A 14328-nucleotide genomic window follows, 5' to 3' on the forward strand; every position below is an offset into this window, starting at 1 on the left:
TTAATAACATATTTTCTTTCTAATTTGGAAAGCCCGTAATGAAATGTTTCTTGAGCTCCTTATTCTAAAATGAGACATATTAGTGTGCATATTTATCCTCTTTTAAATTTTGACTAGTTTTTCTTTTTAAAACTCTTATGTGATATGACTATTTTCAAATTATTTACCATTTGAAACATTGATAATGTTACTCATCAGATTGCAAGACCTTGAATTAAACAGTCTCTTTAAATAAAACAATCTGTGAATAGTAACATGCTCTTAATTTTTTTACCCATTAGGAAAATTATTATTTTGTATTCATTTTCCTAATACAGTTGAATAGTAGCTTATTATTTGGTGTTCCTGATGAGTACTTTTTAAATCATTAGATGTGTATGCCATTTCTTTTTGTGTTCAAAAAGAATTTTTGTAGCTTTCTCAACCTGTATATAGGACAGCATAAACTTTCATATGATGTTAAAGCAACTAACTGGTTAGTTCATTTTCTACAGGGTTGTTAATTGTGTTTTCTAGGCTATTAATGATATATTTTTAACGTTTTTTCTACTTCAGTGGTATAATTTTCAACTCCCCACCCCCCTTTTTGCTTAGCAAATAACACCATACAGTTTGATTTCCTTTGGTTTCCTGCATTTATACCTCACTCTCTAATATACTAAGGTATACATTAGTTAATAAGTAATATGCTATGTTATTTGTTTTCTTGGCCATTAAAATGTTAATGTTACCTGATTAGCATAAAATTGTAATAATACCTTTGTTCCTAGCCTTAATTATGCGATAATTATTTACTTACATGCCAACAATATCTAAAATTTTATTTTCTATCTTAGATTCTCTTAGATCTTCTTTATAGACTACCTGGCTTTACCTTGCTTGTACTATTAGTAAGGATTTTTTAATTTCATTGTCTAATCTAAATTTCATAATTTAGACTTCATTTTTAAAATAGGAAGCCTAGCTTTAAGGCTATGTTCTGAATGTTCATAAATATGCTTCACTGCCTGTATTTGGACAAATAGATGCTCTTTCTGCACTGTTATGGCCAAATGAGGCTTTTTGATTAGAAACTTCTCATCGAGAACCGTAAGAAGAAAGAAAGCACTTGCAAATAATGGTTGTTAAATTTAGAATAGGTAGTCTTGATTTCTCCACACCATATTGTAAGAAAGACCCGTTAGGAATAATTAAATTTGGGGGATACTGCTTCTTGTTTTCATAGGATAAACTTCTCTCAGTATCTTAATTCAAATATGAGAGTTGTCCATCTATTTATACATCAAGTGGTGTTTACTGACCTTAGCTTTTGCTTTACATTTCAAATTTTTGATGTTTTTTGTTGGGATGGGGAATGAACTGGACAAAATAGCTTGTCCTCTAACATTTTAAGTAATTTTACTAATTTTAAATTTTATCTTAGATTAGTGCTGCTTAACTGGTAGTGTGGCTTTACCACACTCCTAACATAGGCAAGTCTAAGGCACTTGGGATTATTTATTTTTTCTTTTGGAGAAATCTAAACACCTAGCCTTGAAAATAATGGGTTATTAAACTCAAGTATCGATATACTGACTTTTGGAAGTATGAAAAAATATAACGCTTCAGATTTTGGAAAATTGTGGGTGGAAAGAAAACTGTCTAAAGATCACTTCAAGTTTTGTTTTTTGACTGTAATTTTAAAGTTTGTTCTAATCTGTTTTAAGTAGCTTTTCATTTTCGCTGTATTCTCATAAATCATGTAATTCCAGGTTGACTAAAATGCAAGCATCCTGAGGGCAGAGGACGCATCTTTTAGATTATTCTGTACCAGAATATAGTAGTGTCTGACACATTGGAGGAGCCCTTTATGTATTATTGAATGAATTCACCAAAAAGGAACATATTTATGTTGGAATTAAGACTTAAGAAGCTTCTATCACCCTAATGATGTATGGGATTGAAAAGATCTTACAACTTTTCAAAAAAATTCAGGATATCATTTAACCTTTATTCACATCACTTGTTCTTATTGCTTTAATTTTCCTGTAAGAACCCAAATACATAGTTCAAAGAGAAAGCCCAAACTTCCATAGCAATAAAAAGGCTTATAGTGAAAACAGCAGTAATCTGCCCCAGACCTTCCTACCTAGTAGTCCTGTGGCAGCTGTAACCAGTTCTAGCTGTTTCTCTAGTTATCTTCATTTTTATAAATGACATACCTTCCTGCTGAGATATATAAGGATTTAACTCTTTCATTTCACCTATCGAGAATTGCCTTTCCTTCCATCTACCAACATAGTTATAGCACAAGTTAAAAATAGTCAGTAGTCAGTGTTTACATTGTCTATGACTTGGTGAATATTACAAAGATTTACTAGAACTGTCCCTTGGTAATCCTTTGTTTTCCTGGAGTTGCCACCTTTCTTTCTTTTGATTTTCTATATACTTAGTCTTAAAATTTCCAGATGATCCAACATCTCTGTTATGGTCTTACTACTAATACGTTCTATATGCTCAAACATATTAGCTCCATTTAAAAAAAACTTTTTTGGGAGTTCTCACCACAGGTTTCTCTGCCTCAAATCCAGACTGGATTCTGATTCTTTGGGCTTTAACTAAGCATGATTGCTAGCTTTCCAAAGCAGGTCTAAAGAAATGGCATGGGAGAGGATTGATTGAGGGTTAGTTTGCAGGTTTTTATTTAATCCTTCTATTTGTAACTCTGAATCTCCTCCCCTCTCCCTATCCTGATACATGCTATGACTGATTTTTCTGAGCCTGAGTCAGGTAAGTTCAGTAATATGGAAAAACTAAATATTAAAGGTAGTTGTAGTCTGGGATGGAATAGGAATTTAATTGTACTGTATGCAGACTTTTATCTTTTAATCATGCCATCTGCTTTCAGTCCGTATCTCACATTGACACTTATGTGATGCCATTCCATTTTTTACAAAACCCACCTAGGAGAATTTATCTTGCTTCTCCTCAGTGTCTTCCATTATAGACAGCTTATATCTCTCTTTGCTCTCTTGTCATCAGTCTTTCTGTTTTCTACAAATTGTTTGAGCTCTCTGTTATTAGCAAGAATTTAGCCAAACTGCATTTTAGCAAGTGCTCTTCAAAATTCTTGTTTTAGATTTGGACTGAATGAAAGGATACTTGTTTTTAATGTGCATCAACCACAAACACAATTTAGACAGTAGTAACAATTACCCTATCCCATCCCTTTTAAAGGAATATGTTGACCACATTATTATGACTGATTTAGGGTGTAGAGTGTTTGGGACTTTAAAAAAAATTTTCTATGTTGTGTTGCCACAAGTTATACTTTGGGTAATAGCTTAGAGGGTTGTTTTAGACCATCTACTTGGTCATATTTTGCTGGAACCCAAAGCAAAACAAAAGAAAAGTAAAACCAACTTTTTGAAGGCATCACATAACTCTAAAACAGGAATTTTCAGGCTAAGCTCTGAGAGAACAGGCTGTTTATATAGTAGGTTTCACATTTCAGGCTGATTTTATCATTGAGACAATTCCAAAGGTAGCTGCCGAGTGGCTGTTCCGGAAGCTAAGCAGTTTTGCATAGACTTAGAGCCCTACCAAACACCTCAGACTTTCAGTTAGAATTCTGAAGGGCTAGAAGAAAATAGGATTAACAGAAATGAAATTGGCCATGAATTCATAATTTCTGAACCCCAGCCTCATCTCATCGTTGATTGGATTAAGGTGATTGGGATTTCAAATGGTCCCAGTCTTGCTGCCTGCCAGAAGCAAATGTAAATTTTGTTAGAAGATAATGAAACTTTGAATTTTCTCCAGTTTTTCACATATAATGTCTAGCACTCAAGTCATTCATATTCCGTTATAGCAGGAAATATGATGTGTCCAAAAATTAAGAGAAAATAATGGGCACTAGAAATGTACCTAAAGGTAAACATGAAAATTGAACAGCTTGTTATAGTAACTATTAATATGCTCAAGGAATTAAAAGCAAGATTGAGAATTTTAATAGAAAAATAAAAACTATAAAAAAGAAAATAGAAGATTTAGGATTGAAAATTATAACAAGTAAATTAAGAAATCAGTGGATGAGTTTAGCAGCATATTAGACACAACTGAAGAGAGAATCAGTCAAGTGGACAATTTGTCTGAAGAATATTTTCAGATTAAAGCCATGAAATACAGATAAGAGAAACTTTGGACTGGTGATCAGTACTAATATAGTGTATTTGTGGCTCCAGAGGGAGAGTAAAAAGGGAATAGGGAGAAAGCAATATTTGAAGAGATGACTGAGAATATTCCAAACTTGATGAAAGAGATCAGACCACAGGTTTGGGAAGCAGTAGCAATCAAGTAGTACATAAAACATAAAGAATTCTGCGCCAAAACATATCAGAATAAAACAGAAAAAAAAAAAAGAAACAAAAAGACTATAAACAAAGAGAAAATCCTAAAAGTAGCCAGATGGAAAAGATATATCACCTTTATAAAGAGGGGGAAAAAAGACTAATGGCTGACTTCTCAACAGAAATGCTGTCTTTAAAGTGCTAGAAAAAATAACTGGCCATCTACAATTATAACTTCCAAGCAAAAATCTTACCAAATGAAAAGAAAATAGTTTTCAGTCTAGCAAAAGCTTGAATTAATTCATCACCAGCAGACCTACACCAGAGGAGATTCTAATGGATGTTCAAAAAAAGAAAAACGTTCTTCGGTAGGAGCTTAGAGCACAGAAGTGGGATTGGGATTTTTTTAATTTGTCATTCTCTTTCCTATTTAAATTCCTTGTAAAATCAGTCTATACTTTGTATTCCTTACTTATATCCCATTTCTTCAGTACTCATTCCTGCTCTTCTTCTTGTACCATTCTACTGAAAAGTGACTTCCCACATGCCAAATCCAAAGGTTATTTTTTTGCCCTTACCTTATTGAAATGTGGCCAACTTTGAGAATATTGCTAATCTTGAAATTTGCCTGTGATTCTTTGAGGCTCTTGAGAATCTTCTGTGGTACTTTATATCTTTGTTGAGAGGCCCCTGACATAGGTATTTTCTGAAAGCTCCACAGTTGAGCTGATACTCAGCTATGTGTGAAAGCTCTTGCTTTCTCTACCCCTTTTTCTTCTGTGATCTCACACTCTCTACTTCCCTTACCATATTCTTATTTTGTCTTTCTCATAGCTCTTTTCCCTGTAGCTTTTAAATGTTTCTTCTTCCCTAAGGTTATGATCTTGGTTTACTATTACTGTATTCATATTATTTCTGGTTTATAACATGTACTCATTGTAAACTGCCATCGCAAGTATAATCTCCACAAGGGCAAGACTTGATATATTTTATTCTGTGCTGACTGTCTTCTTGTATTTGGCATGTAGTGGGTGCTCAATAACTATTTCTTAAATGAATGAATAAATGAATTATCTCAAGTTTTTTATTAATTTATTAATTATAATTATATTTATATTTATTATATATATAATTATAATTATTAATTAAATAATATCTCATTTAATTAAGGAATATTTCCAGATCACAAGATAACCAAAATATTTTCCTACAGTTTCTGTTAACAGATTTATGATTTTATCTCTCATATTTAGGTTTTTAATTCACATGTATATTTATGTATCTATGTGTAATTCTTTCTTTATATATACAGGGGCACTTTCCCCAACTACTTAAAAAAAAAACACATTTTCTTATTGATTTATGATGCCACCTTAATTTTCTATCAAATTGGCTAACCCATCTTTCCTTTAATACATTATGCCCTCCTGTACAGTGACTTTCAAACTTTATAAACTGACTCACAGAAAGGAATACATTTTACATTGTAAAACACTTTAGACATACACATATATGTAAAATATCTGCAGTGAAATTTTACAAACAGTACTTTGTGGTAAATTTACTATGTATATAATATGTTATTTTCCATTGTATTTTATTTCATTTTTAAACAAATGTTCTTCATGACATTAATGAATTATAAGCTGTAGTTTAAATATCAGCTCTAGGAAGTCTGTCCATAAGCATCTTTCATATGCTGTCATTATACTCTGTGTGAACAGTATTACTATATCTTCGAGTCACATTTCTATTGTTATATACGAGTATCTCCATTCTAGGTTGTGTGTTTCCTTAAGCATAGAGATAATATGTAATTTCTTTGTGTCTCCATCACCAAGCATCTGGCTCGTAAATTTATTTGTACTATGTTTTTGTAGAATTGATACTTCTGGATAACTTATTGTGAACATAGTATGTTTGAAATGTTTTAGACTTTGCATTTGTATACCTCTTATTTTCAGGAAACTGTATATTAGGAGAAATATAAAGAAAGACAGCTTTTAGTATAATACATAGTATGTTTTTTGAGTTGTCCATCTATAATTTTCTGCATTGCAATACAATAAATATTGTTAATGATCAAGAATAGTATGTCAAAATATAAGAAATTTGACTTTCCTCAGAAGGAAAATAGGCCTTCTTGTGCCAATTGCAACAATTCTGTGATAAGTAACATAGTTGTCAAGAATAAGTAGTAGAGTTGTCAAGAATAAATCACGTATCATATTTTTACAGTTCTGTTAATAGAGTTTTTCCTTAGGTTATCTTAAATTATTCTTTTGCAGTCATTATTCAATCTTTTGGAATTTAGAAGATTAGTTCTGAATTACAAGCCTCCAACAAATGCTCAAGATTTACCTCGAAACCAAAAGGTAAAATTATATAATTATTTAAAAATTCAGATTTTTAAGTGGAGGGTCTTCATTTTTTATTTGTTTTATTTGGGGGATTCGTGCTTCTTATCAAATCTGAAACTGTGAAATTTGACACTACTTTCTGTATAACTTTCTGTTCTTTGTCATTGTATTATAAACATGAATTTTTTTTCACCTGTGTGTCAAGTATTATGGCAGTTTTTTTTGTGTGTAACTTGAGTAATTGCTTTTTTCTTGCACTGACCTAGTGATGAATGAAGAGATTGATCTAGGCAAGTTAAGGTTATTTACGGAAATTATTTTGTGGATTAAAATTCTTAGTATTGGCACTTTTAAAATGTATTTATATAGGGAAATTATAGACGAGGAAGTACCACAGAAAAACCATGGATTAGTTTTCTGTCTCATTTAACTTTTATCATCTATGATGAAATTTATTATACATGTTTTCCATAACTTAGTATTTTTATGTCAGTGTACTTTGTGACCACTAAAATGGTATATAGTTTTTGGATCAAATGGCAAGTATTTGGGATCAGTTATATTCCCTTAAGCCTATTTTTCAGGATTCCTTTTTTAATGCATTCCTATTTCTATAATATATTGATTCGATTAGTCTGAACAGCAACCATGCACATACACACACCCTAAAATTTTATAATGTTGATAATGCTAACCATACAAACTTGGAAATATTTTCTAATATTTAAATGGCATATCTAAGCTTTATCTGTTAAAATTGTGATTGCAAGAGCTAACTGTATAAGAACTGCTTTTGTTACCATAAAGTATTTTTCTAAGGTATGTGAACTACATTCTTGTTAAAAGCTTCCTTCCTGTTTTAAAATAAATTGTTCATGACTGATATTATTGGGTTGTTTTTATTCTTTCTAGAGGGTTTGGCTTAATCCAACAATAAGAATTGAATGCCTGCTTTGTGTAGCAAAAAGTTGTGGGATACAGAAGTGCTTGTCTTTAAGAAGTTTACAGTCTTATTGAGAAACAAAAGTAAGATTTCAGAGGAGCGCTAGGAGGAGGATGATGCATTAGTCTAATATTAGGATCTAGTCCAATTATTAGACCAATATTAGTCTGATAATTAGGATCATCACATGGTAGTGGCAGTTCGTGATTCTTTGGTTAGTAAAAGACATTCATTTTAGTAGATGTGGAGTTTGAAGGAACCATTGACTTGCAGAAGCCTCCTGGGAAGGCTTCATGGAAGAGTAGGGATTTTTGCTTAAAGGGTTTATTGAGGTAAAGCACTTAAGCATTGCCTGGCACGGAGTTACCACCCTGAATGGTGATTGTTATTGCTGTCCTCAGTGGCAGCTGGGCCTTGCTGAACGAAAGGATTATAATAAACAGACGTGAATGAGGAGNTGTGTGTATTCTGTATGAAATATAAATATGATTTAGGAAATGGATATTCTTTTATTTTTATATCTTACGTGACTTTGAAGAGCCATGAACATAACATCTCTTGAGCCCTAATCAAACAGTTAACACACTTTGTACCTAGTTTACCTCTGTAAAGAAAGGTGCATGGGAATGCTGAGGAGATTGTGTCTTCAGTTTGTATCTTTCTTTCCCTTCCAACTTCCTTTTTGTGGATACTACAAACAGTGCAGGCAAGCTGCTTACCCCTAGAAAGTGGGTTCTCCCAACTCCTATGGGGAGAGAGTAGGCAAGGGAATTACAAAGCTTTCTTTATGTTACTACATTAAGGTAATGTTTATATTACATTATTTATATGAAGTTTATTTTTCTGGTGGGAGGAGCAGGAGAGGAGAGTGAGGGAATTTACTATAGGGAAACATTAAAAAAACAAACAAAAAAACCAAAAAGCTTCCTGTGCTTTAGTAATCTTAACCAGTTCTGGCATAAGAAGAATATCATTATCTCGAGGCAGTCTAGATGTAGATTTGGGTTGGGATGTTGACACTTATGGGGAGCATGAGACCTAACAATAGTTTTAATCTGGTCTTGAGGCTGTCTCATTTTTTTATTACTTCATGTGACATACGGATTTTAGTTTTTGCAGATTGGGTATATTTTGTAGAAATTAGGTATTCTGAAGTTTTCCATAACTAATGTCTCTGACCTCGTCATTATGATCAATGTTACCTGGCCTGTTGGCATTATTAAGAAGGGTAAGTTTCTTACTAGTATTTTATTATGATTTGTAGTTAAGTACATATCATGGTACAGGTTCAGCCACCAGGAGATTCAGGATTGAGTGTCCTTCTCCTAGACATTTGACCAGTTTACAGTTCAGAACACACTCTAGAATTCTCCTTTTAGTGGTTACCGTTCACGCCCACCCATACGCCTTTGCCTCTTCTGTCTCTTAGGTGACCCTGGTGCTGATTCTTCTTTCCTATTTGTGGTGGTGCTGCTGCTGCCCCACAGCTCACTGCTTGTTTGCATTTATTCATCTCTAATTACCAAGACAGAAATAAGGTTCCTTTATTTAGAATACATATGCATTACAAAGAGACCAAAATTTTCAAAAGAAAACACTCCTGTTTATAAAAGTCAATAAAAAATCAAATATACCTTCTTACCTACTGCAGTCTTTTGCATATTCTTACCTTTTGTGTACTGTGCATTAACTTTTTTGAGCATAAACTAGTTGCCGTGTACAAATTCAGTGTGCTCAGTTTATTATTATTATGATGTTATGTTATGCTGAACTGTACAACTTAAACAGTAGGAGGCCTCAATTGGCCCTTTGACTTTTTATCTCCTCCTTATGTTCTTGCAAACTTGTTTCTGGTAACAATAGGATATTCTAGATAAATTCTGATTTTCTTCTGCTCCAGTCTAATTAAATACCTTCCGAGGAGCTCTAGTACCTTTTAGTGGTAAATAGTTTGAGAAAAAGCCTTCAGGGGCTGAGGTTGCATTTTGAATATTAGGCAAAGAGTGCTGCTGATGTTGGATCACTCTTAAAAATGACAGAGGTGTAAACTGTTTAGTTTTAAATATGTGAATTTACTTTGATCTTTACTGTTTAAAATATGTTGTTGTTACTTGCCTTTTAGTTGTATGTGGTTTTATTGATTCATTCCCAAAGAAAGACTTTATATCCTATATGCACATAAGTTATTTTAAGTAATTGTAACTTGGAATCTTAACTGCACTGTATCTATTGTCATTTTTAAATAGTGCTGTTAAAGATAAAGGAATCATTTACCTTTTCCTCATAATTAAGGAATATAGCTATATTATTTTGACATTCATCTGATAGGGCAAAACCTTTAGGATAAAGATGGTGTAGCATGAATGAGATTTTCTCAAGAAGCCAAAAAGTTGGGAAACTCATTTTGGCTGAGGTTTTTGTGATTAACACACAGTAGGTTAAGACACCTGAATATTATTTATGCTTATTTAGAGTAGCAAGTAACACATGTCTTGAGCAGGCAGTATGCTCAGTTAGTTCACATGTGGGAATTAGGGTTTTCCAGCATGTTGTTGCAAGAAAGCATCATTAAGCAAATAACATTATTCTTGCCTTATTTAGATATATTTAAGATATTCTGTAGATAAGTTAATTTTGAAGAGGTTAATCTTGTTATTCTGATAGTTATTTCACTAGGTTTTCCCCTAGCAAACCTTTGGGTGAAGAAGTGAACACATAAATATTATCTTCCTTTATTTAGCTGTCATAGAGTCATAGATCTCTAGAACTGAAAGGAACCCTAGAATTTATCTTAACTTTTTTTTATAGAAAAGCAAAGTAAAGGTCAGAGGCATAAAAGTGCAGTTCAGTTTTTAATGTTTTCTTGATGATTCAAAGTACAGTAATACCTTGGTTTGTGGGCATAATTCATTTTGGAAACAAATTACTTGTATTGCAAGACAAGACATTGCTTGTTTACCAAAGTTAAATTCGCTATTACTTTTGCACCAACCTAATGGAAATGTTTGCTTGTCTTGCGAAACACTAGCAAATCAAGTTACTCACAATCCAAGGTTTTACTGTAATTCTTATAAAAACCAGTTATTTTGTTATATTGTGTTAATAAATATGTACTTTAAAACAGTGATTTCTCAGGAAACTTATCTAGGTCCTATATTCCTGGCACTAAACCTCTAATTTGTTGAAACATAATTTATCATACTTTCTATTGTAAACATTGTCTTTGTGTTTGAATTTTTTTTTTCCTTAGGAAAAAAAAGGCTGTGTCTCTCGATCTGTTGGCATCACCACTGCTATGTTTTTAAAGAAAACTAACCTCTACTTGAATAAATATAGCCTTAAATATTACTTCCCCAGATACATTATCTAGAGCTTAAGTAATTAAAATCCTTAGTTTATGGTGTGCTATTTCCCCAGGGTACAGCACTAAATTAATACTGTTTTTTCTTCATCATTTTCTCCCCATTGCTTAAGAGTTCTTGAAGCCAGCATAGCAGAAAACAAAGCATGTTTGAAGAGGACACCTACGGAAGTTTGGAGGGATTCTCGAAACCCTTATGATAGAAAAAGACAGGACAGAGCTCCTGTCGGACTGAAGAATGTTGGCAATACTTGCTGGTTTAGTGCTGTTATTCAGGTAAGGCTGTTTATGCAGATCTTACTTGGGCATGATAGCAGTGGGAAGTAGGCTGGGGTTGTGTGTCTTTTGAGTTGGATACTTGAAACATAACTGCAGGCAACGTTTTAAATACGCCTCTTTGTGTAATGAACTAGTATGGAGATTGCAGCATTCCCCATCTTTCTCTGTTTATCACTTCCAGTATGGAGTTTTGACAATAGGGCACCACTGATGCCTTATTTCGAATTACTTGGAATTAATTTCTTATTTGAAACTAATTTCTCGTCCCTGCCTGATGTTAGGAATTGTTTTCAGAGTGGAAAGAAAATATTTCTATATATATTCCCCTGCCAAGTTAAGGAAGAATGTAACCAAGATATGAAACCAGAACTAATTTTTTTTGGTGAGTCAGATCAGATTTATGTATAATAGAAAATGTTTTTTATAGAATTATAGTCATTTATATACTATTTTTAATAAAAGGGGCATTTTATGTATTTAAGGAGTGTATAGATTAATAACATATTTTCTTTCTAATTTGGAAAGCCCGTAATGAAATGTTTCTTGAGCTCCTTATTCTAAAATGAGACATATTAGTGTGCATATTTANTTCTGAGCTGTTGGAGATTTGCGGTGTTGTTTATTTATTTCTTCCTCTCCCTCTGCTGGCAACCTTAATACTGGCAATGTAGCTTTGTACCTCAAAGCCAGCTAGTACCACTGGTTTTACTTTGGTGAGGCCAGGGAAGGAACCCTTATGTAGAACTTAGCTTTATAGAAAGCTTATTCATTATGCCAGTACTGGACTGTAGAAAGGAACAAGGCTTTGGGACTAGAATAGTATTTCCTTAAAAAAATAACAAAGAGGCCGGCTGAGTGGCTCAGTTGGTTAAGAGTTAGCTTAAGAGCGTGAGCTCTGAGCAACAGGGCTGCCGGTTCGATTCCCACATAGGCCAGTGAGCTGCACTCGAGCTGAGCTGCCGACAGGGGGCAGGATGGCTCAGCTGGTGAGAGCACGTGCTCCTAACAACAAGGTTGCCAGTTTGACTCCCGCATGGGATGGTCGCTATGCCCACCTGCAACTAAGATTGAACACAGCACCTTGAGCTTAGGGGCCATGAGCTGCTGACGGGCAGCCAGATGGCGACTGGCACCCTCCACAACTAAGACTGAAGAACAACAACTTGGCTGGTCCCCCTCCGCAATTCCCCAACACTATTCCTCTCCCCCAATTCCCCAATTAAAATAAATGAATAAATAAATAAAAAATAACAAAGAGGTAGCAGCATCTAATATGTTAATCATCCATTGACACTAAGCACTACTATTTATCATTTATGTTCTAGGTATAAAACAAATCTGTGTTTCTTCTCTCCAGATGCTGATTTACAAATATTTTGTAATACAAATGATTGATTTACAAATATTTTGGTGCAGTATGATAGATGTGTTTATATAAAGTCCTTTAGAGCCAAGAGGTGGTAATGGGAGGAAAACTACTGGAATATGTTCTAAGTCCCTGGTGATACAAAGCTGAAGGTGTATAACCTCTAAATCAAGGAGATTACAGTCATGGCATTCTTTCATCCACCATCTTTTTGTACCAGAATTCTAGCATATGATGTGGTTAAGGAATATTATAATAAACTTATTTCTTTAAAAACCATAACTTTAAAAAGTTATTTNTTTTTTTATTTTTTTATAGTGTTTTTTCTTATTTAGTATGTGTACTATATTCTCTGGTGGCTACAGAGAGTTGCGTATATGATTAAAATTTTAAAAGTCATTTCTGTTCCTTGACTCAATCCTTTCTTCTGGAATTGCTTTTTCTTTATCATTTTCTTAATTACTCTCTTTTGCATTGAAGCTTTCTACAGATGTATAGTGTTCTTTAGGTATCTTTTCATATTTAAAAATGAGGCAGCACATGCTTCCCTGGGCACTTTACTGGTGGAGCCTTTTCAGTTTTGTTCAAGTGGACAGGAGACTAGCTGTTAGTGCTGGTGTGTACTCCAGAGCGCCCAAGTGTGAATGCCTTTGCCCTGGGCTTGCAGTGCAGACTAGTTTTAACTGGTTTTCAAATTGCTTTTTTTTTTTCTCTACAAGTTTTTTTAAAGTAGTTGCACTTCAACTGAGGTTTGATTCTCTTCTATTCCTAGACCCTTGAATCTGAAGTACACATTAGTGACATAGTGAAATAAATCTATAAGTGAAGTAAGCATCATTATGTTCTTCCTAATATATCATATTTTGAAATATGCAAGTCTTGGGGGGGGATACCTTTTGGGATATAATACTGTCAATTTTAATCATACTTATAACTATTTTAATTTAAAACTAAAATGTTGTAGTAAAGGCCTCATCTTTTTTCTCTTGATGAAAGCAAGTAGAGTTATAATTGTAAATTTTAGATTGCTAAAAAAGACAGAGATTACTTTCTTCTGAAGAGTATTGTGATAACTAGGAAACCTTTTTGTTTCCTGTCAGTTATAACCTCACAAGATGAATAAAGTTATAAAAGTTTGGAAGGTTGTTTTAAGGTGTTACAGCTTGCTAGGACAGCTGTAACAATACAGAGCGAATGACTTCAGAACAATAGAAAATGATTCTCTCATAGTCCTAGAGGCCAGAAATCCAAACTCAAGGTGTCGGCAGGGTGGTACTCCCTCCACTGGCTCTGAACGAGAAGGTTCCTTGCCGCCACCATCTTCTGGTGGCCCCTGGTGTTCCTCGGCTTGTGGCAGCAGAGCTCCAGTCTCTACCTTCAGTTCATCTTTACATGTCCCTTTCCTTGTGTGTCTGTGTTTGCTCCTTTCCTGTTCTTATAAGACTACTCATCATTGGATTCAGGGTGATCTCATCCTGAGATCCTTACCTTATTATACCTGCAAAGACCCTTATTCCAAAAACAGTTAGATTCTGAGTTTCCAGGCGGACATGTATTTGGGGAGCTCACTATTTCAACCTACTACAGTTAGTATGGATGTTTATAACTATATTTTTGTGCTGAGTTTAGTTGTCTTCATCTATAAGGCTTCAGAGTAATTTACTTAAAGCTTCCTGGACCTTAGTTTCAAC

General features: G+C 33.8%; 1 protein-coding gene across 1 annotated transcript in view; it reads left to right on the forward strand.

Annotated features, from left to right (window-relative positions):
* LOC109377688 (ubiquitin carboxyl-terminal hydrolase 25) overlaps nt 1-14328 on the forward strand; it is a 144621-nt gene that overhangs the window by 43641 nt on the left and 86652 nt on the right. The window contains exon 5 of the mRNA XM_019634114.1: nt 11106-11315. Within this exon, the coding sequence (XP_019489659.1) occupies nt 11106-11315 (210 nt within the window). The remainder of the gene's footprint in view (nt 1-11105; nt 11316-14328) is intronic.

The sequence above is a fragment of the Hipposideros armiger genome, unplaced genomic scaffold, assembly GCF_001890085.2.
Source record: "Hipposideros armiger isolate ML-2016 unplaced genomic scaffold, ASM189008v1 scaffold_1505, whole genome shotgun sequence".
NCBI classification, from domain to species: Eukaryota; Metazoa; Chordata; class Mammalia; order Chiroptera; family Hipposideridae; genus Hipposideros; species Hipposideros armiger.